At 38.1% G+C, this 26,560-nt stretch overlaps 1 protein-coding gene across 4 annotated transcripts in view; it reads left to right on the forward strand.

Annotated features, from left to right (window-relative positions):
* Positions 1-26,560, forward strand: part of EXOC4 (exocyst complex component 4) — an 825,737-nt gene that overhangs the window by 71,587 nt on the left and 727,590 nt on the right. For all 4 annotated transcript variants that reach the window (XR_012432868.1, XR_001489711.4, XM_045387459.2 and 1 more), the window contains one exon: positions 1,062-1,168. Coding sequence is in view for 2 of the 4 variants with exons in the window: in XM_045387459.2 (XP_045243394.2) it covers positions 1,062-1,168 (107 nt within the window). In the remaining 2 variants the exon portion in view is untranslated. The remainder of the gene's footprint in view (positions 1-1,061; positions 1,169-26,560) is intronic.

Raw genomic sequence — 26,560 nt, forward strand, 5'->3', positions numbered from 1 at the left:
GTAGGTGGGAGATGGGGATATATCGCTGTGGTGGGGGCAGATGTTGTTCCCAATTGCACAAATCCTTCCTTCCATTTGAGGAAATCTTTCCTATGGGCGTGGTCTCTTCCTGCTCTTCCTTTGCCTGCTCTCCGTAGCCAGTGCTACTGATGATGTATTTCAGTACTAAAAAGTGAGAATTACGGCTTTGACTTCCCTACCCTTGGATTTGGCTCTGAGGGGCTCTTCTGTTGTAGATAGTGTGGCGAGACGATTCCATTTCTTGAGAGTAGGGCATACAGTTTAGTTGGCTTGGCATTGCCTGTATTCTTGCACTTAACAGGTACTTTGAGATGGGAATTAATTTGAAATTTTGATTTTTATAGTTTTCGTGATTTAAAATTAATGTGTTTATTTTGAAGGAAGTTGATTTATTAGTTTATTTAAAGTTTATTAGTTTATTTAAAGTTAATTATTAAGATGAGGAGCTTGGCCTTCTTAGGAAAGGTGAAATGGGTAATCAAATACTGAATTAACCTGTTTGAGATCCTTAAATCATTTTAATTGTGATTATCAACGTCATGAAATTTATGAGTCTCTTTTGAAGAAAACTAAATGTAGTAAACTTCTGGAATATGTCAAAAACTGTAGCCTGAAAAACATACGTAAACACTAGTTAAACCTTTATTCAGTATCATGGCATGTTGTCATTTGATCTTTCTTTGTTGATAAATTAATATTTAATACAGATACAAAGGAGGATAATGAAATTGCCTGGCATAGTGTTATTACAAGGTGGTTATCCAGTGATCCAGAATTCACTACGCTAATTTTTTAAACAGCATTGAATGAAATGACAAAATAAAAATTTAAGGACTTAGAACTCTTACAATACATTTTTATACCCCTGTCTGTGACAATCACCTCTTTATTGAAAATATACTGGGGAGATCCAGATGTTTCAAGTTCTAGTGTAAAGAGGACTCATGATAAAAACAAAAGTGGTAAGGGTGGGGCATGTAGTGGGAGGACTTCAGTTGGTTTTGGAGAAAGTGGTAACTAGTGCTTCTTTTCCCGTTCAGCTCCCTTGTGAAAGATGCTTCTGTTCCTCTGATTGATGTTACAAACCTCCCTACTCCTCGAAAATTCCTTGATACCTCTCAGTATTCTACTGCTGGAAGCTCAAGTGGTAAGTATTTAATTCTTCAGCCACTAAGCTTTTTAGTATGCCTCAGTTCCTAGGCAAAGACCTGGAGGAGCTTTTTGGGGGCTAAGCTGGGCTGGGTGGGCCTGAGGTAAGTGTGCTGGAACCTGTGATGAGCCCTTTGCAACCTTCAGAGCAAATAAGATGTACAGTGATTCATTGGTCTGTTGCATTATCAGGGTTGAAAAGTGGCAGCTGAACCTGGCCTGCCTGCTGAATCCAACTGCATCTGTGTTTTATTGGACCAGCCCTCCCTTCCTTCCTTCCTTCCTTCCTTCCTTCCTTCCTTCCTTCCTTCCTTCCTTCCTTCCTTCCTCCCTCCCTCCCTCCCTCCCTCCCTCCCTCCCTCCCCTCCCCTCCCTCCCTCCCCTCCCCTCCCCTCCCCTCCCCTCCCCTCCCCTCCCCTCCCCTCCCCTCCCCTCCCCTCCCCTCCCCTCTCTTTTGTCTCCCCTCTCTTTCGTCTCCCTTCCTCCGTCCCCTCCTCTCCCCTCCCCTTTCTTTCATCTTGCTTTGTTGGCCAGGTTGGAGTGCGGTGGCACAATTTTGGCTCTCTGCAACCTCCATCTCCTGGGTTCAAGGGATTCTCCTGCCTCGGCCTCACAAGAAGCTGGGATAACAGGTGCCTGCCACCACGCCCAGCTGATTTTTGTGTTTTTAGTACGGACAGGGTTTCACCATGTTGGCCAGGCTGGTCTCAAACTCCTGGCCTCCCAAAGTGCTGGCGTTACAGGCGTGAGCCACCACACCTGGGCGACCAGCACTGTTTTTCTAAAGTTGAGTTTGAATGCTTTTTGATAGAGCATATGCTTTCCTTTGTGCTATAATATTTATTACTCCTAGTAGCTTTTACTCAGTTATCTCATGTATTACATTCAATGTCTGGTCCTGGGAGCTTTTGAGTGTGTGACCTCTGTCCTATGCCGTCTCCACTCCTAAATGTGCACACATCCACGTGTGCATACATAGTCATACCTGTAACACACTTTGAGGAAATATCCATAAACTTATTTTTTCTTCTTTGAAGACACCCAATATCTTATTGAACAAGACAAAGCCATTTTGGGGTTATGTTTAGGGTTGAGGGCAGGAGGGTATACTTTGAATGTAAAGATTTAGGGGAATCTTGTGGATTGTCTTAGACTTGCTTTTGCAGAGGGTTCAGCTCAACTGGGCTTGGAGACCTTCTGGACCTCTGCAGAGAGTTTCTCTGCTCTTATAACTTTGGGTTGGGGGAGAAGACTGGATGTCTTTTGTGGGATGCCCCACAAGTGCCTTCTTGTGGCAGCCAAAATCTTCATTGCATTTTAACAAAATTGTAGTGTTTATTATCATTGTCTTTTCAGATAAAAATTAGTTCTTATAGTTCTTATTAGTTCTGTAGAGCTTGAAATAATGAAAAGGTAGAAAAAAATAGAAAAACAATTTGGATTAAGTCAGTACATTTTGTATAACTAATTGGAAATATTTCTGTTGAGAGCTTAATATATTGTTGGAGCATATTTTGCTACCTTTAAAATGCCACTTAAAATTATTTTAGGGTTATTTAGGCATGGAATCTTGAAGTTTATTACTTTAACTTACAGGGAAGTATCGAATTTGATAATAAATTTTCCTTTGTTTAATTAGTAGCCAAATTTTTAAAAATTGCAAACATTTATTTTTATTATACAATAAATACAATAGATTGTACTCCAGTCTCTTCTTGGAGCTAGAAAGGTTTTGTTTTCTCCCTCTTTCTGATGTAATGTTGCTTTTGAGTTTTAACACTGCTCTGAGGTGTTGTAGACTGTTGAAATATGAAACTAAATGTATTTGTACCTTTGATTTGTATTTTGTCTCTGCCTTTCATGGAAATTACCAATTGTTACATCTTTACTTTTTTATAATGTGAATCTTACTGCTTAGCCTGGTTATATTAATTTATGTAAATGTTGCCAAGTCAGTGGCCAAGTGAAATAAAAAATTTAATTATTTATGAAGAAATGACAGGGCAGGCTTTGCAAATAAGTGTTGTATAAATATAAAATAAGCTGATATATACCAATTATGGCAAATTTCAGTAGAAGCTAATTTTGCTACATCTGTTATTTTTACTATGATAGGCCTTACTTTTTGATAGGCACTTTATCTGTCAGCGTCTGGAGTTTGCGTTCATCACCTAGTGGAGTTCATGGTGACACTCTGACTTTGGTATTATTAGGAATTACTGTTGAAGGACTGCTTGGTAGTTGACTGGGGCTAGGAGCATTATGGGGACTGCTGGTAGAGATGTGTATAAACCTTTCTTTTATTTATTTATTTATTTATTTGAGACGGTGTTTCACTCTTGTGGCCCAAGCTGGAGTGCAGTGAGTGGTGCAATCTCGACTCACTGCAACCTCCTCCTCCTGGGCTCAAGCGATTCTCCTGCCTCAGCCTCCTGAGTAGCTGGGATTACAGGCATGCATCACCATGCCCTGCTAATTTCTGTAGAGACAGGGTTTCACTATGTCAGCCGGGCTGGTCTCAAACTCCTGACCTCAGGTGATCGCCCACCGTGGCCTCCCAAAGTGTTTGGATTATAGTCATGAGCCACTGCGCCCGGCCAGACCTTTCTTTTTAGATGAGTTCATTTCCTTGACTATTCTGAAGACTTGATCTTGTTCTTTTTTTTTTTTTTTTGTGCATGACCAAAAAAAGGTAAAAATATTATTGATTAAAATCAATAATAGCAGAGGTTAATATGTGTTTAGTGCCTAGTATATGGTGAAGCCATGTCTTAAGTGCTTTACAACAATTTTATAACAATTTATTGTCAGTCCCATTTTACAGATGAGAAAACTGAGGCACAGGGAAGTTAATAATTGATAAAAGTTTACACAGTTGACAAGTAGTTGTGATTTCAGCTCAGAGCCAGGTTCGACTATGCTCATCTAACCAGTTTGTTTTGCTGAAAACAAGCTAGGTATCCTCTGTGTATTAATTTTCCACTCACGCAAACTTAGTGGCTTAAACAACATACATTTATTATCTTACAGTTTTGTAGGTGAGAAGTCTAACACAAATCTGATTGCAGTAAAATCAAGGTGTTGGCAGGGCTGTGTTCCTTTTTGGAGGCTCTAGGGGAAAACCTGTTTCCTTGCCTTTCCGGCTCCTAGAGGCCACCATATTCCTTGGTTCATGGTCTCCTTCCTCCATCTTCAAAACCAGCAACGATGGGTCACATTCTTCTCACGTTGCCTCTCTCTGACCCACTCGTCTGTGCTTCCTTCCTCTTTTTAAGGACTCATGTGATTAGATTGATTCCACCTGGATAATTCTGGCTACTCTTCCCATCTCAAGGTCCTTAACCTTAATCACATCTGCAGTCTCCTTTGCAATGTGACTAATCACAGGTTCTAGGGATTAGGGCATGGATGTCTTTGGGCAACCATAATTCTGCTTACCACACTCTGCACTGCCCATTTTGTGACTTAAATTATCTTTAGGAGCAAGTGTAAAAATTTGACTTTCTTCAAATTATGTAGCAAAATCTTTTTCAGTCATTGCAGTCTAGTCTTTAGGACTCTATTAATCTGGATCACATTATTAAAGGGAATTGTATAAATGAGGAAGATATAAATTATGTAGAGAACTGCACAAAATGTTACTAAATACATATAAAATTATGGGACTGATGAAATATACTATAATAAAAAGCAAGAATTTTGTCTTATTCTTAATAATAAACTGTAAGTCCTAAGAGTCTATTTGTGAAGTGCTCTGCAAGTCCGCCTAGAAAGTAATAGCCGTTTTCAGCAGGAAATTTAACATAGGCTCTTAAAGCTCCTCTCTCATTTTGTGAAACAGTAAGATTGAGGGTGTAATCCATTAGAATTGACACTTTTATAGAGGAAGTTCCAGTAGGGAATCCCTGGGTAGTATGGCTCTCCCATTGGGGTACCATAAAATAAGATTGGAAGTGATTCCTAAGAACTTTCAGGTTATTATTAATTAAATGAGAATTCTGATTGCTTTTAAACAAATCGTTTTTCACAAGTCCTATTTTGAGGTAGAGTTGTGGGTGACTATTTTTTTAAAATCATACTTTATGTTCTGGGGTACATGTGCAGAACGTGTAGTTTTGTTACATAGGTATACCTGTGCCCTAGTGGTTTGCTGTACCCATCAACCCATCATCTACATTAGGTATTTCTTCTAATGCTATCCCTCCCCTAGCCCCTCACTCCGACAGGCCCCGGTGTGTGGTGTTCCCCTCCCGTGTCCATATGTTCTCACTGTTCAATTCCCACTTATGAGTGAGAACATGAGGTGTTCGGTTTTCTGTTCTTGTGTTAGAAGACCTGAATCCATCCTATTTTATGGCTGCATAGTATTCCATGGTGTATATGTGCCACATTTTCTTTATCCAGTCTATCACTGATGGACATTTGGGTTGGTTCCAAGTCTTTGCTATTGTGAATAGTGCTGCAGTAAACATATATGTGCATGTGTCTTTATGGTGAAATGATTTATAATCCTTTGGGTATATACCCAGTAATGGGATTGCAGGGTCAAATGGTATTTTTGGCTCCAGATCCTTGAGGAATCACCACACTGTCTTCCACAATGGTTGAACTAATTTACACTCCCACCAACAATGTAAAAGCGTTCCTATTTCTCCAGATCTGCTCCAGCATCTGTTGTTTTCTGAATTGTTAATGATCACCATTCTAACTGGCATGAGTTGGTATCTCATTGTGGTTTTGATTTGCATTTCTCTGATGACCAGTGATGATGAGCATTTTTTCATGGGTCTTTTGGCTGCATAAATGTCTTTTGAGAAGTGTCTGCTCATATCCTTCACCCACTTTTTGATGGGGTTTTTTTTTTTTTTTCTTGTACATTTGTTTAAGTTCTTTGTAGATTCTGGTTATTAGCCCTTTGTCAGATGAATAGATTGCAAAAATTTTCTCCCATTCTGTAGGTTGCCTGTTCACTATGATGAAAGTTTCTTTTGCTGTGCAGAAGCTCTTTAGTTTAATTAGATCCCATTTATCAATTTTGGCTTTTGTTGCCTTTGATTTTTATGTTTTAGACATGAAGTCTTTACCCATGCCTATGTCCTGAATGGTATTGCCCAGGTTTTCTTCTAGGGTTTTTATGGTTTTAGGTCTTATGTTTAAGTCTTTAATCCACCTTGTTAATTTTTGTATAAGGTGTAAGGAAGGCATCCAGTTTCAATTTTCTGCATACGGCTAGTCAGTTTTCCCAGCACCATTTATTAAATAGGGAATCCTTTCCCCATTGCTTGTTGTGGTCAGATTTGTGAAAGGTCAGATGGTTGTAGATGTGTGGTGTTATTTCTGAGCCTTCTGTTGTTCCATTGGTCTATATATCTTATTTTGGTATCAGTACCATGCTGTTTTGGTTAGTGTAGCCTTGTAGTATAGTTTGAAGTCAGGTAGTGTGATGCCTCCAGCTTTGTTCTTTTTGCTTAGGATTGTCTTGGCTATGCAGGCTCTTTTTTGGTTCCATATGAAATTTAAAGTAATTTTTTTTTCCAATTCTGTGAAGAAAGTCAATGGTAGCTTGATGGGGATGGCATTGAATCTGTAAATGACTTGGGGCAGTATGACCATTTTCACGATATTGATTCTTCCTATCCATGAGCATGGAATGTTTTTCCATTTGTTTGTGTCCTCTCTTATTTCCTTGAGCAGTGGTTTGTAGTTCTCCTCAAAGAGGTCCTTCACATCCTTTTTAAGTTGTATTCCTAAGTATTTTATTCTCTTTGTAGCAATTGTGAATGGGAGTTCACTCATGATTTGGCTCGCTGTTTGTCTGTTATTGGTGTACAGAAATGCTTGTGATTTTTGCACATTGATTTTGTATCCTGGGACTTTGCTGAAGTTGCTTATCAGCTTAAGGAGATCTTGGGCTGCGACAGTGGGGTTTTGTAAATATACAGTCATGTCATCTGCAAACAGAGACAATTTGTACTTCCTCTTTTTCTAATTGAATACCCTTTATTTCTTTCTCTTGCCTGATTGCCCTGGCCAGAACTTCCAACACCATGTTGAATAGGAGTGGTGAGAGAGGGCATCCTTGTCTTGTGCCGATTTTCAAAGGGAATGCTTCCAGTTTTTGCCCATTCAGTAGGATACTGGCTGTGGGTTTGTCATAAATAGCTCTTGTTATTTTGAGATATGTTCCATCAGTACCTTGTTTCTTGAGAGTTTTTAACATGAAGGGGTGTTTAATTTTATTGAAGGCCTTTTTTGCATCTGTTGAGATAATCATGTGGTTTTTGTCATTGGTTCTGTTTATGTGATGGATTACATTTATTGATTTGCGTATGTTGAACCAGCGTTGCATCCCAGGTATGAAGGCCACTTGATCATGGTGAATAAGCTTTTTGATGTGCTGCCGGACTTGGTTTGCCAGTATTTTATTGAGGATTTTCATACTGATGTTCATCAGGGATATTGGCCTGAAATTTTCTTTTTTTGTTGTGTCTCTGCTAGGTTTTGGTATCAGGATGATGCTGGCCTCATAATGAGTTAGGGAGGATTCCCTCTTTTCTATTGTTTGGAATAGTTTCAGAAGGAATGGTAGCAGCTCCTCTTTGTACCTCTGGTAGAATTTGGCTGTGAATCCGTCTGGTCCTGGCCATTTTTTGGTTGGTAGGCTATTACTGCCTCAAATTCAGAACTGGTTATTAGTCTCTTCAGGGACTCAACTTCTTTTTGATTTAGACTTAGGAGAGTGTATGTGTCCAGGAATTGATCCATTTCTTCTAGATATTCTAGTTTATTTGCGTAGAGGTGTTTATAGTATTCTCTGATGGTAGTTTGTATTTCTGTGGGATCAGTGGTGATATCCCCTTTATGATTTTTTATTGCATATATTTGATTCTTCTCTCTTTTCTTCTTTATTAGCCTGGCTAGCGGTCTATCTATTTTGTTAATCTTTTCAAAAAACCAGCTCCTGGATTCATTGATTTTTTTGAAGGGTTTTTTGTGCCTTTATCTCCTTTAGTTCTGCTCGGATCTTAGTTGTTTCTTGTCTTCTGCTAGCTTTTGAATTTGCTTGCTCTTGCTTCTCTAGTTCTTTTAATTGTGATGTTAGACTGTCAATTTTTGATCTTTCCTGCTTTCTCTTGCGGGCATTTAGTGCTATAAATTTCCCTCCAAACTCTGCTTTAAATGTATCCCAGAGATTCTGGTACATTGTGTCTTTGTTCTCATTGGTTTCAAAGAATTTTTTCTGCCTTAATTTTGTTACTTACGCAGTAGTTATTCAGGAGCAGGTTTTTCAGTTTCCATGTAGTTGTGCAGTTTTAAGTGAGTTTCTTAATCCTGAGTTCTAATTTGATTGCACTGTGGTCTGAGATACTGTTTGTTATGATTTCCATTCTTTTGCGTTTACTGAGGAGTGTTTCACTTCCAATTGTGTGGTCAATTTCAGAATAAGTGCTGTGAGGTGCTGAGAAGAATGTATATTCTGTTGATTTGGGGTGGAGAGTTCTGTAGAGGTCTGTTAGGTCTGCTTGTTCCAGAGCTGAGTTCAAGTCCTGAATATCCTTGTTAATTTTCTGTTTCGTTGATCTAATTATTTATAGTGGAGTATTAAAGTCTCCCACTATTATTGTGTGGGAGTCTAAGTCTCTTCGTAAGAACTTGCTTTGTGAATCTGAGTGCTCCTGTATTGGGTCCGTATATATTTAGGATAGTTAGCTCTTCTTGTTGAATTGATCCCTTTACCATTATGTAATGGCCTTCTTTGTCTCGTTTGATCTTTGTTGGTTTAAAGTCTGTTTTATCTGAGACTAGGATTGCAACCCCTGCTTTTTTTCCGCTTTCCATTTGCTTGGTAGATATTCCTCCATCCTTTTATTTTGAGCCTGTGTGTGTCTTTGCACATGAGATGGGTTTCCTGAATACAGCACACCACTCGCTGGGTCTTGACTTTTTATCCAATTTGCCAGACTGTGTCTTTTAATTGGGGCATTTAGCCTGTTTACATTTAAGGTTAATATTGTTAATTTGGTATGTTTTTGCAGTGGTTGGTACTGGTTATTCCTTTCCATGTTTAGTGCTTCCTTCTGGAGCTCTTGTAAGGCAGGCCTGGTGGTGACAAAATCTCTCAGCATTTGCTTGTCTGTAAGGGATTTTATTTCGCCTTCGTTTATGAAACTTACTTTGGCTAGATATGAAATTCTGGGTTGAAAATTCTTTTCTTTAAGAACATTGAATATCGGCCCCCACTATTTTCTGGCTTATGGGTTTTGCAGAGATCTGCTGTTAGCCTGATGGGCTTCCCTTTGTGGGTAACTCAGCCTTTGTCTCTGGCTGCCGATAGTATTTTTTATTTCATTTCAACCTTGGTGAATCTGACGATTATGTGTCTTGGGGTTGCTCTTCTTGAGGAGTATCTTTGTGGTGCTCTCTGTATTTCCTGAATTTGAATGTTGGCCTGCCTTGCTAGGTTGGGGAAGTTCTTCTGGATAATATCCTGAAGAGTGTTTTCTCAGTTGGTTCCATTCTCCCCGTCACTTTCAGCTACACCAATCAAACGTAGATTTGGTCTTTTCACATGGTCCCATATTTCTTGGAGGCTTTGTTCATTTCTTTTCACTCTTTTTTCTCTAATCTTGTCTTCTTGCTTTATTTCATTAATTTGATCTTCAATGATACCCTTTCTTCCGCTAGATCGAATCAGCTGTTGAAACTTGTGTATGCTTCACAAAGTTCTCGTACTGTGATTTTCAGCTCTGTCTGTTCATTGAAGCTCTTCTCTACACTGGTTCTTTTAGTTAGCCATTTGTCTAACCTTTTTTCAAGGTTTTTAGCTTCCTTGCAATGGGTTAGAATATGCTCCTTTAACTTGGAGAAGTTTGTTATTACCGACCTTCTGAAGCCTGCTTTTGTCAACTTGTCAAACTCATTCGCCGTCCAGTTTTGTCCCTTGCTCCTGAGGAGTTGTGATCCTTAGGAGAGGAGGTACTCTGGTTTTTGGAATTTTCAGCTGTTTTGCACTGGTTTCTCCCCATCTTTGTGGATTTATCTCCCTTTCGTCTTTGAAGTCGGTGACCTTCGGATAGGGTCTCTGAGTGGACATCCTTTTTGTTGATGTCGATACTATTTCTGTGTGTTAGTTTTCCTTCTAACAGTCAGGACCCTCTGCTGTAGGTCTGCTGGAGTTTGCTGGAGGGCTAGTCCAGACCCTGATTGCCTGGGTGTCACCAGCAGAGCCTACAGAACAGCGAAGATTGCTGCCTGTTCCTTCCTCTGGAGGCTTCATACCAGAGGGGCACCAGCCAGATGCCAGCCAGAGCCCTCCTGTATGAGGTGTCTATCGGCCCCTACTGGGAGGAGTCTCCCAGTCAGGAGATACGGGGATCAGACACCCACTTGAGGAGGCAGTCTGACCCTTAGCAGAGCTCGAACGCTGTGCTGGGAGATCCGCTGCTCTCTTCAGAGCCGTCAGGCAGGGACGTTTAAGTCTGCTGAAGCTGTGCCCGCAGCTGCCCCTTCCCCCAGGTGCTCTGTTCCAGGGAGATGGGGTTTCATCTGTAAGCCCCTGACTGGGGCTGCTGCCTTTCTTTCAGAGATGCCCTGCCCAGGGAGGAGGAATCTAGAGAGGCAGTCTGGCCACAGTGGCCTTGCTGAGCCATGCACTCCGCCCATTTGGAACTTCGCGGTGGCTTTATTTACTCTGTGAGGGTAAAACCTCCTACTCAAGCCTCAGCAATGGCAGACACCCCTCTCCCCACCAAGCTCAAGTGTCCCAGGTTAATCTCAGACTGCTGCTATGCTGGCACCGAGAATTTCAAACCAGTGGATCTTAAATTTCCTGTGCTCCGTGGGGTGGGACCCACCGAGCCAGACCACTTGGCTCCCTGTCTTCAGCACCCCTTTCCAGGGGAATGAACAGTTCTGTCTTGCTGGTGTTCCAAGCATCACTGGGGTTTGGAAAAAAAAAACTGCAGCTAGCTCCGTGTCTGCCCAAATGGCCGCCCAGTTTTGTGCTTGAAACCCAGGACCCTGGTGGTGTAGGCACCGGAGGGAATCTCCTAGTCTGTGGGTTGCGAAGACCGTGGGAAAAGTTCAGTATCTGGTCCGGAGTGCACTGTTCCTCATGGCATGGCACAGTCCCTCACAGCTTCTCTTGAGTATGGGAGAGAATTCCTCTACTCCTGTGCTTCCCGGGTGAGGCGACATTCCACCCTGCTTCAACTCGCCCTCCGTGGGCGGCCCCACTGTCCAACCAGTCTCAGTCAGATGAACCAGGTACCTCAGATGGAAATGCAGAAATCCGCCTTCTTCTGTGTCGATGTCACTGGGAGCTGCAAACTGGAGCTGTTCCTATTTGGCCGTCTTGCCAGCAATCTGTGGGTGACTTTTCTGTGAGAGATTTTTTTTTTTAAAATCATAGTTTGTAAGTTATAGTTTGCAAAATATGTCATTTAAATGATGCAACAGTCCTATGACGTAGTTAGGGCAGGTACTATGTGATTACTATTACAATTATTATATTTAGATCATTAAGTTTAAGTGTGTGATCAGATATAAAACATTTACTTACAAAATGCAAAGTCAAGGCACAGGTTGGCAAAAGCAAGTAACCCATTAAAAGAAAAATGATTAGCATCCGCTTAGCTTTCCTACATATTAATGAAGAAAAGAAATGACATAATAAAGAACTGAGCAAATAATGGACAATTCAATGAAGAGTCCCTTTCCATGGAAAAATTGGCATTTATCTGATGGAGATTTAAGTATCTAGAATATGTTAAGAACCTCTATAAATCAATAAAACAAACTAATAGAATAATAGGCAAAATTATGAACAGTTTGCATAAGGGGAATCCAATGCTAATAAATATATGAAAAACCACTTATATTCTACTTAATCAGGTATTATCTTTATAATCACTTTACAGATATGGAAACTGAATGCAGGTAGGTTGAGCGGTTTGGCCAGGTTCAACCAAGATGGTAATTGTTGGAGCCTGGCCTCATGCTGTTCCCAGACTAAATATGTAGGGCATGTATTTTGCAAGCCTTTCTCTTTTTCTCCTCAGTCACAGTATTTTGTAATGCACAGAGAAACTAATGTCTAATTTAGATGTAGTAGTTCAACTATAACTTAGGTAGAAGAATGGGAGAAGTGTGGAGAAAAGCCAATAATTGTAGTAAAATGTTGGTTTAAGCTTTTGGACTCCCAGTATGTCTTTTCATTTGGCAAACTGCCTTTGGAACATTTCGACTGAGCAGTTACTCCCAGGGAACACAGGTATTTCATTTGTGGCCTCTTTATTCATTTTATTCATGCCTCTGCTGGGATTGCATGAATATGACTATAATGAAACTGGACTTCTTAGTTCTTTTCTTTTTGGTACAAGCATAGGTTAAGCAATAAAAACCTAAAGAGAACACAAATTAAATGATTTTTTTGCTGCTATTTTCTTGATGTGCATTTTATTTCATAAAGTTTTGTTCTGAGTCTTAATATATATCTTAAGAATTTGGATGCCGGGTGCCGTGGCTCATGCCTGTAATCCCAGCCCTTTGAGAGGCCGAGGCGGGCAGATCACGAGGTCAGGAGATCGAGACCATCCTGGCCAACATGATGACCAAAATATAAAAATTAGCTGGGCATGGTGGTGAGTGCCTGTAATCCCAGCTACTTGGGAGGCTGAGGCAGGAGAATTGCTTGAACCTGGGAGGCAGAGGTTTAGTGAGCCTAGGTCTTGTATCTACCAATTTTGTTGAATTATTTTCAAAATTCTAATAGAATATTTAAAAAATATATTTGTAGATTTTCCTGGATTTTGTATGTAAACAGTAAGTGTCTGCAGGTAAGGGCAGTGCTGTCTCCTTTTCTTAAAGATTCCCCTTTTTGTTTATTTGTTTTTAATTTTTGCATAGCTGGGAAAAATTTAATTTTTGCATAGCTGGGAGGCAATAGCGTGAGTCTTGCCCTTAATGGAAATGGTTCTAAAATGTCATCAAGTATCATATTTCCTTTTCATTTTTGACTGGTTATTTACCCTTCTGAGTGGGAAGCTATAGATTATATTTTTGTTCTTTTAGATTTTAACCTTAATTTTTGACACCTACTGTGCTACAGAGATATTTTAAAGTTATCAAATATCTATTTTTCTTTAATATTTCAAATGCAGTACACATTCCAAGGTATGATTATTATTCTTGCCTATAGCAATTATCAGGTGTTGGTCAAATTATGATTTTCTTTTTCTGTCATTCTTTTTTCATTTACTAATAGAATTCTACTGTGATGAAGAGCTGTGTCTTCATGTATTTCCATATTCATTAATTGTTTAAATCAGTAAAAATTTATGGATATTTACTTTGTTCTATGACTTGTAATCAGGTGCTGTCATTATTTATATTGTTGCTCAAATTGTCCCAAATTTGGCCACTGGTAGCTCCTTCAGGTTGGTTCCTAGGTTGTTCCAACATGTCCCTATCCATTTTTGAAAACTTCCTTACATTCTGGTACCACGAGACATTTCAGACTCACCTTGTACTCCCTCTCCCTTTGCCTTGGAATTAACCATTTCTCTAAGGAGATCTGTTTTTTTTTTTAATTGGAGAATGATATTTTGAAACCTAGATTTGTATTCTAGTTGAATACATTGCTGTTGGTGTAATGTTGCTGTAGTCCCTCTTAGTTGATAGAGCTAGGAGATAATGTAGGTGCATGCTTATGTATATTACGTGTGTATATGTGTGTACACCATACACATGTATGGACAGAAACATATACATATACATCTGTATGTATCTATTTCTGTATGTATTTCTATATAGATCACAGGATCATCTCAATAGATGCAGAAAAAAACATTTGACAAAATCCAGCATCACTTTATGATTAAAACTCTCTGCAAAATTGGCATAGAAAGGAAATACCTTAACGTAATAAAAGCCATCTATGACAAACCCACAGCCAACATAATTCTGAATGGGAAAAAGTTGAAAGCACTCCCCCTGAGAACTAGAACAAGACAAGGACACCCAGTTTCAGCTTTTCGGTTCAACATACTACTGGAAGTCCTAGCAATTAGACAAGAAAAAGAAATAAAGGGCATCCAAATTAGTAAAGAGGAAATCAAACTGTCCCTGTTCACTGATGATATGATGATCATATACCTAGAAAACACCAAAGATTCATCCAAAAAGCTCCTAGACCTCGTGGATCACGAGGTCAGGAGCTCGAGACAACCGTAGCCAACATAGTGAAACTCTGTCTCTACTAAAGAATACAAAAATTAGCTAGGCATGGTGGCATGTGCCTGTAGTCCCAGCTACTCTGGAGGCTGAGGCAGGAGAATCGCTTGAACCCGGGAGGCAGAGGTTGGAGTGAGCCAAGATCGCGCCACTGCACTCCAGCCTGGCAACAGAGCAAGACTTCATCTCTTAATTAATTAATTAATTAATTAAAACAGAAAGATTGAAAAAAAATACATAATTCACCAAAATATATAAAAATAAACCTTAAACATCAGAAATTGTTCAAATGTTATACATAATTATAGAAATGAAAATTAAACAACACTGTGATAACATTATTTACTTCTCAAATTGGCAAAAATTGTAAAATGAAAACACATTCTGTTGGGAAGGCTGTGCGGAAACAGGTACTGTGATGCACAGGTGGTGGGAATGCAGACTGGTACTACTCTCTTTGGGGGAGAATTTGGCAAGACCTAATAAAACTATACATGAGCATAGATGCTGACCTTATACCATATACAAAAAGTAACCCAAAGTGGATCAAAGACCTAAACATGACCTAAAACTATAAAACTCTCAGAAGAAAACACAGGGGGTAGGCCTCATAACATCGGATTTGGCAAAGATTTCCAAGATACGACATAAAAAGCACAGACAACAAAAGTAAAACTAGACTACATCAAAATTTAAAACTTCTGTGCATCAGTGTACATAGTCAACAGAGCAAAAAGGCAACCTATGAAATGGAAGAAAATATTTGAAAATCACACATCTGAAAACATGTTAATATACAGAATATATAAAGAGCCTCTGCCACTCAACGGAAACAAAAACAAATAATCCAATTTTAAAATGGGCAAAGGACTTGAGTAGGTATTTCTCCAAAGATGACCTACAAATGAGCAACAAGCACGTGAAAAAATGTCCAGCATCAGTATCATTACAGAAATGCAAATCAAAACAATAATCCGATATATCCTCATACCCATTAGGATGGCTACTATCAAAAGAAAAAAATACAGAAAATGGCAAGTGTTGACAAGGATACAGAGAAGTAGAACCTTTGTACACTGTTGTTGAGAATATAAAACGGTATACCTGCTGTGAAAACAGCATGGCAGATGCCCAGAAAATTAAATATAGAATTACCATATGATCTAGCAATTCAATTCTAGGTATATATTCAGAAGAATTGAAAGTAGGATCTCAAGGAAATATTGGCACACTCGTGTTCACAGCACCACTATCACAATAGCCAAATGTTCATTGACACACGAATGGATAAAAAAAATATAGTATATATACAATGGAGTATTATTCAGCCTTGAAAAGGAAGGAAATTCTGATATAGGGTACAACATGGATGAATGCTAAAAATATTACGCTAAGTGAAATAACTAGTTACAAAAGACAAATACTACATGATTGCACTTATATGAGGTATCCACAGTAGTCGGATTCATAGAAACAGAAAGTAGAATGGTGGCCACCAGGGGTTGGTGGGGACGGACAAAAAGGAGTTGTTTAATGGGCACACAGTTCCAGCTTTGCGAGATGAAACAGTTCTGGAGACTGGCTGCACAACAATGTGAATATACTTAACACCACTGAACTGTCTACTTTGAAATGGTTGACAGTAAATTTCATGAGTTTTTTTAAAACATTAAAAAAAATTTTAAGCTATAAAAAGATTCCATACATATGGGCTTACCTTTTGATTGAGCTATCCCTCTTCTAGAAATTTAATGATACACCTCCAACAACATGAAAACACACATGCATGTTATTTATCTCCTAGATCACAGTGGATTATCTCTTTGATATGCTGTTGGAATTCAGTTAGCTAGTAATTTTTTTTTTTTTGAGGATTTTTGTGTCTATGTTCATTGGGGGTATTGGTATGTACTTCTTTTTCTGTTATGCCCTTTCCTGGTTTTGGTAATAGGGTGATACTGGCTTCATAGAATGATTTAAGGAAGATTCCCTCTTTTTCTGTCTTGTGGAATAATGTCTATAGGATTGATACCAATTCTTCTTTGAATGTCGGATAGAATTTGCTGTGAATCTGTCTGGTCCTGGACTTTTTTTTTGTTGGCAGTTTTTTAATTACCATTTCAGTCTCGCTGCTTGTTATTGGTTTGTTTAGAGTTTTCATTTCTTTCTGGTTTAATCTAGGAGGATTGTATATTTCCAGGAACTTTTCCATCTCCTCTAGGTTTTCTAGTTACTGCTCATAAAGGTGTTCATAGCCTTGAAAGATCTTTTGTATTTCTTTGGTAATGGTTGTAATATCTCCCATTTCATGTCTAATTCAGCTTATTTCGATCTTCTTCTTTTCTTGATTAATCTTGCTAATGTTCTATCAATTTTATTTATCTTTTCAAGGAACCAGCTTTTTTTTTTTTGTATTTTATTTATTTATTTTTTATTGTTGTTTGTTTCAATTTCATTTAGTTCTGTGGTGATCTTGGTTCTTTTCTGCAGCTGGGTTTGGGTTGAGTTTGTTCTTGATTCTCTGGTTCCTTAAGGTGTGACCTTAGATTGTGCTCTTTCAGACTTTTTGAGGTAGGTGTTCAATGCTATGAACTTTGCTCTTAGCACCACTTTTGCTATATCCCAGAAGTTTTGATAGGTTGTGTCACTGTTACTGTTTAGTTCAAAGAATTTTCAGATTTCCGTCTTGATTTCCTTGATGCAAAGACCATTCAGGAGCAGGTTATTTAATTTCTCTGTATTTGTATTGTTTTGAGGGTTCCTTTTGGAGTTGATTTCCAATTTTATTCCACTGTGGTCTGAGAGTACTTGTTATAATTTTGATTTTCTTAAACTTGTTGAGACTTGCTCTGTGGCCTATCATAAGGTCTGTCTTGGAGAATGTTCCATGTGCCACTGAATAGAATGTATATTCTGCAATTGTTGGATAGAATGAGAACGTAAATATCTGTTTGTCCATTTGTTCTATGATATGGTTAAGTCCATTGATTCTTTGTTGACTTTCTGTCTTGATGACCTGTCTAGTGCTGTCAGTGGAGTATTGAAGTCCACCACTACTATCATGTTGCTGTCTATCTCATTTCTTAAGTCTAGTAGTAAATATTTTATAAATTTGGGAGCTCCAGTGTTAGGTACATATGATTTAGGATTGTGGTATTTTCCTGTTGGATTAGTCCTTTTATCATTATCTAATGTCCCTCTTTGTCTGTTTTAGCTGCTGTTGCTTTAAAGTTTGTTTTGTCTGATATAAAAATAGCTATTCTTGCTCACATTTCCTGTCCACGTGCATGGAATCTCTTTTTCTACCCTTTTACGTTAGATTTATGTGAGTTCTTATGTGTCAGGTGAGTCTCTTGAAGATGGCAGATACTTACTTGGTTGGTGAGTTCTTATCCATTCTGCCATTCTGTATCTTTTACGTGGAGCATTTAGGCAATTTACATTCAACATTAGTATTGAGATGTGAGGTACTGTTCTATTCATCATGCTATTTGTTGCCTGAAAACCTTTTTTTTTTTTTCATTGTGTTATTGTTTTATAGGTCCTGTGAAATTTATGATTTAAGAAGGTTTTGTTTTGTTGTATTTTCAGTATTTGCTTCCAGATTTAGAGCTCCTTTTAGCAGTTCTTGTGGTGGCTTAGTAGTGGCGAATTCTCTTAGCATTTGTTTGTCTGAAAAAGACTGTATCTTTCCTTCATTTATGAAGCTTAGTTTTGCTGGATATGAAATTCTTGGCTGATAATTGTTTTGTTTAAGGAGGCTAAATATAGGACCTCAATCCCTTCCAGCTTGTAGGTTTCTGCTGAGAAATCTCCTGTTAATCTGATAGGTTACCTGATGCTTTTGCCTCACAGCTGTTAAGATTCTTTCCTTCGTCTTGACTTTAGATAACCTAATGACTATGTGCCTGAGTGGTGATCTCTTTGCAATGAATTTACCGTGTGTTCTTTGAGTTTCTTATATTTGGATGTCTAGATCTCTAGCTAGGCCAGGGAAGTTTTCCTTGATTATTCCCTCAAGTAAGTTTTCCAAACTTTTAGATTTCTCTTCTTCCTCAGGAACACCAATTAATTTTAGGTTTGGTTGTTTAACATAATTCCAGATTTCTTGGAAGCTTTGTTCATTTTTTTTTTTTTTTTGATTCTTTGTCTCTGTCAGATTGGGTTAATTCAAAAGCCTTGTCTTTGAGCTCTGAAGTTCTTTCTTCTACTTGTTTAATTCTATTGTTGAAACTTTCCAGTGTATTTTGCATGTCTCTGAGTGTCTTTTATTTCCAGAGGTTGTGATTGTTTTTTATTTATGATATCTATTTCTCTCAAGATTGTTACATCCATAGCTTGCATTAATTTTTAAATTTGTTTTTCACCTTTCTCTGGTGCCTCCTTGAGTAGCTTAATAATTGACCTTCTGAATTCTTTTTCTGTCAATTCAGTGATTTCTGCTTGGTTTGGATCCATCACTAGTGAGCTACTGTGATCTTTTGGGGGTGTTACAGAACCTTGTTTTGTCATATTACCAGAATTGTTTTTCTGGTTTCTTCTCATTTGGATAGACTATGTCAGAGAAAGGATCTGGGACTCAAGGACTGCTGTTTAGATTTTTTTGTCCCACAGCATGATCCGTTGATGTGGTGCTCTCTGCATTCCCCTGTGGTTGGGGCTTCCTGACTGCTGGACTGCTGTGATTGTTATTGCTCTTCTGGGTCTAGCCACCCAGCAGAGCTACCAGGCTATGGGCTGGTACTTGGGGGTGTCTTCAAAGAGTCCTGTGATGTGATCTGTCTTCAGGTCTCTCAGCTGGTCTCTCAGCCAGCACTTGCTCCAGTTACCACCACCACACTTGGCTAATTTTTGTATTTTTTGTAGAAAAGGGGTCTCCCTATGTTGCCTATGCTGAACTCGAGCTCCTGGGCTCAAGTGATCCTCCCACCTTGGCCTCCCAATGTGATGGGATTACAGACATGAGCCAGGCACTGGACTTAATCTTGTCTTTTCCTTCCGTTATTTTTTTCTGAGTTTCATCACTTCCTTCTCACTCGTTCATGTTTTTTGTCCATGTCTTTTCTTAGTTTTGGAATTTCTGGCTCAAGGTGGCTTTTCATATCCCTCATCCTGCCTATTTCTTTATCTGTACTTTGTTCTCTGTTTTGGTGTCTTGTATTTCCTCAGTGTTTCCTATGAATTATTCATTTGAGCCCCTCTCTTGGACATTTAATAATTTATTATTTATCTTTGAGTTTTTTTTTTTTTTTTTTGAGACAGGGTCTTGCTCGGTTACCCAGGCTGGAGAGCAGTGGTGCAATCATACCTCTCTACAGCCTTGAACCTAGGCTCAAAGGGATCCTTCTGCCTTAGCCTCCCAAATAGCACTACAGACGTGAGCAACCACATTTGGCCAACTTTTTTATTTTTGTTTTTTTGTAGAGATGGGGTCTCACTATGTTGCCCAGGATGGTCTCAAACTCCTGGCTTCAAGAAGTTCTCCTATTTTGACCTCCTAATATACTGGGATTACAGGCGTGAGTCAGAGCACCCGGCCTAAATTCGTCTTTTTCTTCCATTTCTTTTCTGAGGGTCATCATTTTCTCTTCACACTTTCCTGTTTTTTGTCCATATCTTTTCTTAGTTTTTGAATTTCTGGCTTTTCCCATCCCAAATTCTTGTTTGAGTATATTGGTTCCTTCTGGAATGTTGCCTTCTAGTTTTCTTGTGGTTCATGGTTGTTTTGTTGAAGGGAATTTACCCCTGTTGCTGTGTGTTGGATATTCTGTCTTTTTAAAATAATACTTCAGTGTGAGTCTGTTCATCATTTTTTTCTGTTCATTTTTATGATATTGGGGTGTTTTATAGGATTTTTAGCTCATTGGCTCCCTCTTCTGTCACTATAGCAAAGTCCAGATTTTTGTTTGTTTTGGTGGCAGTGGAAGGTTGTATGGTCTCTGAATTTTAGCTCTCTTGTCATTGGTAGGATTCCAAAATTTCCCCTTTTTTCCTGTTTCTCTTTTAGCCATCCAATAGCCAAAGGGCATTTCTCTCTACTTATTTTTTTCTTATTTGTTTCCCAGGAGGTACGTGTTTCAAAAACTGGTCCTTAAGATTGTGTCTACTTTTACAGCCCATCCCTATAGTCAGCTCTATTATCTGTCTGGATGCCTTTTAAGTATTTTGAAACTTAGGGTTGACTTTGTCTTTCCTCTGATGGTTTTAGATCAACCTTAAGTTCATCAGTAATTCCCTTCTCTCTTTGTTACAGTTTTTCACATTCTACCTTTGTTTGCAATAAAGCCTTCTGGCAGATCAGGGGCAGAGGAGGAGCATGAGAGATCACTTGCTGGGATTAGGTGTTTTTTTTTCTTATTTTTATTTACAGTTGTTTTGGATTTTGGCCAGTTTCTGTTTTCTAGTGATCCTGAGGACATGGTTTTTGTGTAGCTTTGCTTCTTCTTTTTCTTGTTCTCTGTTGCTTCTGGAGGAAAGATTGAAAGATGGAGATATAAGCAACCACCATTGTCAGCCTGGGAGTTTCTAAAGCCAAACGTTTTAAAAGTGCCTTTTTAACTATTTTTCTTAATTTTGAGTTTTGATATTACATTTAATCACATTATCTCATTAAATTTGCACACCTCTGAGCTACACATATTATCTCCATTTCACAGATGAAGAAATCAAGGTCCAGCAAGATTAAATGACTCAAGGGAGATCACACAACTAGAAATGATAGAGATTCTAATCAACTCTGAAATTGTATGATGCCAAGCTCTTGTTCTTTCTCTGCATCTTGCCATCTCTCTGAGTAACTGAAGTTAGAAAACCCATGCATTAACGAAATACTGCAACCTAAAACATTTTAGTGATTATAAACTGTCAATTTATTCATCTGTTCCTTATCCCTTCTGTTATCTTGTATTCCTGCCTCTTCTCCACTGGCTGCTACTCCTTGACCTTCTAAGGTACATTTTCTTTCCTATAAATGAGATCATGTACAATAAGTGCTGTCTCTTGAGAAAAATGATTCAACAGATGTCAATTTTGTTTATTTTATTTATTTATTTTCCTAATAGAGCTTTCTACTCTATCTCCCCTTAAAGCAGACCTACTATCATTTCCCTCTTGGCTCACTTTCACTTATGGGAGGACCCGTGCACACTCACCTGGCTTTCAAAACTCACTGCCCTCCCTGTGCAAACTCCGCACTTAATGGAAAGGATAGCCCCAAGTAGCAGTTGGCAACAACTTTTGGCCGCCTCCTTTCTGGAGTGGGTGTTATATTGTCTGTAGTTTTCTTTAAAGTAATTTAATTTGCACCTTAGGGGTGCTTAGTTAACATTTTTGAAGTACCTTAATCATGAATCTACACTCCAGGGGTAGTTAGTTAACATTTGAAAGACCCTAATCAAAATTCAGTACTCCAGAGGCAGCCAGTGCCTCAGATATTGCTCTCAACCTGCACCAGTGGGTGCATTAATTAGAATAAAAAATGTAAGAAGTAATTTTTCACTGGTGAAGGGAATGCTATTTAAGATGTGTAGTTGTCCAGTTTCCACACAGAGATAAGACATGAGTGGAGGCTAAGGATACAGATTTGGCAAGGGCAACAGCCTTCCAACCTAGGTAGGCCCTTGATTTGGTCCTGTGCTTGCTGCTTTTGATGGAGGATTGGTTTGATTGGCTCACCTGGCCTGTGGAGCGCATTCTGTATTACCCTGCATGGGCCAAATCCGGTCTGCTTCTGTCTACTTCTCCACCCAGTGCTCATTGGACCTGTACTCCAGCTCCTCTCCATGTTTGCATTGCTTGTCCACAGAGATGTTACTCTCAATCTTGAGTCAGATGATTTCTTTTTAATTTCTTAATTTATATTTTTACATTTAATTATATTTTGAGCATATTGGATATGTTAAGTGTGAATTTATAGTGCCATTTTGATCAGAAGCACTCACATTATTTTTAAATGGTAACTTTCTGTAGGGCTTGTAGATAAGTAACTTTTTTGATACTCTAGTGATCTAATTAGACTGGGTAATGTTTTTGAACACTTCTTTTTATATTGAATTCTATTCAGTAGTGGCAGACAATTCTCATGTGATAGAGGGATAATATTCTTGAATACATGTGATTTAAGTTATGTAGATTGAAATCATATATGTGATTTTTGTGTAATTTGTGTATCATGTATAGTATAAGGAATGACATCTACCAAGAGTTTCTATAGTAAACACTATTATTGTCCTATATCTTAGTTAACATGTACAAATATAAATGAAATAATTTAGTTTATTAAGTAAAAAGGTGAAGTATATCACCAGGGCCCTTACCTTCTGGGGTTTGGTGATGTATATGTATGGTATGGCATATGTTACTGATCTTGTCCCACCAAATATACTGAGCAAAGGAAGCAGTCATGATGAACTGGTGGTCTAGATTGCTTTCTGTACTTGCTAGGACATGAAGTCATTTTTTAAAATATTTAACTGTATAAATAGTCTATTTAGCTTTTTTATGTTATTTTTTAAATGAGCCATCTATAATATAGGTATACATGTAAGTAGCTGTAGGCTATGTAACCAAGGATATATAGATGTAAACTCTCCTTTTTTTTTGAGACACAGTCTTGCTCTCTTGCCCAGGCTAGAGTGCAGTGGCGCGATCTCGGCTCACTGCAACTTCTGTCTCCTGGGTTCGAGCAATTCTCCTGCCTCAGTCTCCTGAGTAGCTGGGATTACAGGTGTGCACCACCACACCCAGCTACTTTTTGTATTTTTAGTAGAGACGGGGTTTCACCATATTGACCAGGATTGTCTCGATCTCAATCTCTTGAACTTGTGATCCGCCTGCCTTGGCCTCCCAAAGTATTGGGATTACAGGCATGAACCACCACGCCCAGCCTGTAAACTGTACTTAGTGGAATCATGGAATTGTAGAGAATGAAAGGACTCATGTAGTCAATCCTTTCATGAGTCCCAGAGAGTTTTAGCTAAGCCCTCCTTTCATGATTCCATTCTTAGCTTCAATCACAGAGATGATTTATAGCCATTTAGACATATATACCAATATATCCATATCTCTATATATAATGTGTGTGTGTGTGTGTGTGTGTGTGTGTGTAGGGGGCTGTGATCACAAGCACTTGGGACCAAGAGAATTTTAGTAGAAATAATTGGTTAAAGGACATTCAAATCTTTTAATATTTAGCATTATCTTATCAGTCTGTGAAAGTCTTCAAAACTAGGTTTGAGAAATCTTCACTCTTTAAGACCCTCAGAGCAGAATAATCAAGGGTAAGAGATTTGGGGAAAGGAAGTAAAGTATTTCTAATTTTAAAGTGTTCTAAAACCTACATGCTGAGTACATATCGTAGCAATATAGATACTAGGGAATGACTAGGAGTTTAGTCGTTTGGAAATATGTATATTTTGTTATAATTCTGGTGTGAGACTTTACTGAATTCCTGTTAACTTATTTTTGTACAGGGCTTTTTTCATAAAGCACCAATAATTCTACCTGACCTCACAGGGTTTTGTGATATTAGACTAGTCATGGTTGATTATATTATCCTTTTAAATTGCCTTTTAATTTTCAGCTGATGTAAGTGAAATAGATAATATAAATTAATTAATATTGGATCTGTTCAGTGTTTATGCTCTAGGAGATTTCAGGAAACAAACAGGAAGATAAGATTCTAAACAAGTGCCATTTGGGGCTGTGTCATTTTATTACTCATACCTTGCTTATTTGCTGTTTTTTAATGGGCTATCTATCATATTAGTGTGTATATAAGAGGCTACATGTGACATAATCTCAGGCCTTATTGATTTAAACTGCATTTACCTCATCACTAATCACCTTTGTGGAAGGTAGCTGCAGTGTTCAGGGGGCACTTTGTATGTGTCCGTTTGTGACTCATGTGCTCTTTTGTGAAGAGCATTTTGTCTCACCTAAATTCCTATTACTTTTTTGTCCTTCTTGAAGCTCTGCTTACAGTTTTGCGTGTTTCTACCCCCAGTCCCCAAACATGCTGAATTTAGTTGGCTTGTTGACTGCTAAATACTTTTCTCTCCTTGCTGTGGTGTTGGTTTTGCTGGATGGAGTACTTCTCATCTAGCTTCTTCATGTGTAAAACAAAACCAGTAACTGAAATTTCAGATTTGGAAATATTAATGTCTTTTTTTTTTTGATCTGCCTTCAGCGTTGCGTTGTCATCTTTATAAGCTTAAGACTTCTTGGTTTTATTCCAAGTTTTACTAATATTCAAAAAGTTTATTTGTTAAATCCCATATCATCAAATGCCCTCCACATTGCAAGTAAAACCACATGAATCTGGTCATTATACCTCTCTCTCCTCATAGATTTCAGGGATCTAATGAGTCTAGTAAGATTTGCATCATGGATAATTAGAGGACTTATAAGAATAAAAAACTTGTGTAAGTGATTATATCATGTATGTAATTAAAATGGTTTTGATTCAGATTTAAATGCTTTTTTTTTTTTTAATTGTGGTAAAGTCACATACCATAAAACCTACCATTTTAACCATTTTGGAATGTACAGGTCCACAGTATTAAATACACTGATAGTGTTGTGCAACCATCACCAGCATCCATTTCCGTAACTCTTTTCATCTTATAAAACTGAAACTCTACTCATTAAAGACCAATTCCCCATACCCCTCTTCTCCCAGCTCTTGGCAACCACCATTCTACTTTCTGTTTCTATGAATTTGACTAATCTAAGTACTGCATATAAGTAGAATCATACAGTATTTGTCTTTTTTTTGACTGAGTTATTTCATTTAGCATAATATACTCAAGGTTCATCCATGTTGTAGCACGCATCCAAATTTCCTTTTTAAAGCTGAATAATATTCCATTGTATGTATATACACATTTTGCTTATCCATTCATGTGTTGATGAACGCTTGAGTTGCTTCCACATTTTAGTGATTGTGAATAATGCTGCTGTGAAAATGAGTGTAGTCTTCAAGACCCTGATATCTCTTCAAGACCTTGCTTGCAATTAAGTATATACTCAATTAGAATTGCTGGATATATAGTAATTTCATTTTTAATTTTTTGAGGAACTGCAATACGGGTTTTCATAGTGACTGTACCATTTTACGTTCCCAACAACAGTGCACAAACGTTCCAATTTCTCCACATCCTTGCCAACTCTTGCTATTTCCTGTTTTTTTGGGGGGAAATGGTGGTGATATTAACAGTAGCCATCCCAATGAGTGTAGGGCGGCATCTCATTTTAGCTTTGATTTGCATTTTCCTAATGATTAGTGATGTTAGGCATCATTTTAAGTGCATATTGGCCATTTGTATATCTTCTTTGGAAAAATGTCTATTCAAGTCCCTTGCACATATTCAAGTTGACTTTTTTGTTGAATTTAGGAGTTCTGTATGTATTTTGTATATTAATCCCTTATCCAATAGGAGATTTTGAATTTTTTCTCCAATCTTTTGGTTGCCTTTTTACTCCATTCTTCGTGTCTTTTGGTGCACAAAAATTTTAAAATTTTCATGCAGTCCAATTTGATTATTTTTTCTTTTATTGCTTTTGTTTTTGGTATCATATCCAAGAAATCATTACCAAATCCAATGTCATAAAGCTTTTGCCCTGTGTTTTCTTCTGAGAGTTTTATTGTTTTAGGTCTTATATTTAGAACTTTGATCTATTTTGAGTTAACTTTTGTATATGGTGTTAGATAAGGATCCAACTTCACTTTTGTATGTAGATATTGTTTCCCCGTACCACATTTGTTGAAAGGTTGTCCTTTCCCCATTGAATGGTCTTGGCATTCTCGCCAAAAATCATTTGACTGCATATGTGAAGTTTTTTTGCCTAGGGTCTCTTTTCTATTCCATTGGTCTATATATTTGTCTGTGTGCCAGCACCACAGTGTTTTGATTACTGTAGCTTCTAAGTAAGTTTGAAATTAGGAAGTAAGTTTTGAAATTAGGAAGTGTGAGTCTTCTAGATTTGTTCTTCTTTTTTAAGATGATATTGGCTATTTTGGATCCCATAAGATTCTACATGAATTTTAGGATGGTCTCTCTCTGCAAAAAAATGTCATTGGGAATTTGATGGGGGTTGCATTGACTTTGTAGATTGCTTTAGGTATAATAATATTGACATCTTAACAGTAGTAAATCTT

The sequence above is a fragment of the Macaca fascicularis genome, chromosome 3 (genome assembly GCF_037993035.2).
Source record: "Macaca fascicularis isolate 582-1 chromosome 3, T2T-MFA8v1.1".
In the NCBI taxonomy this organism is placed as follows: Eukaryota; Metazoa; Chordata; class Mammalia; order Primates; family Cercopithecidae; genus Macaca; species Macaca fascicularis.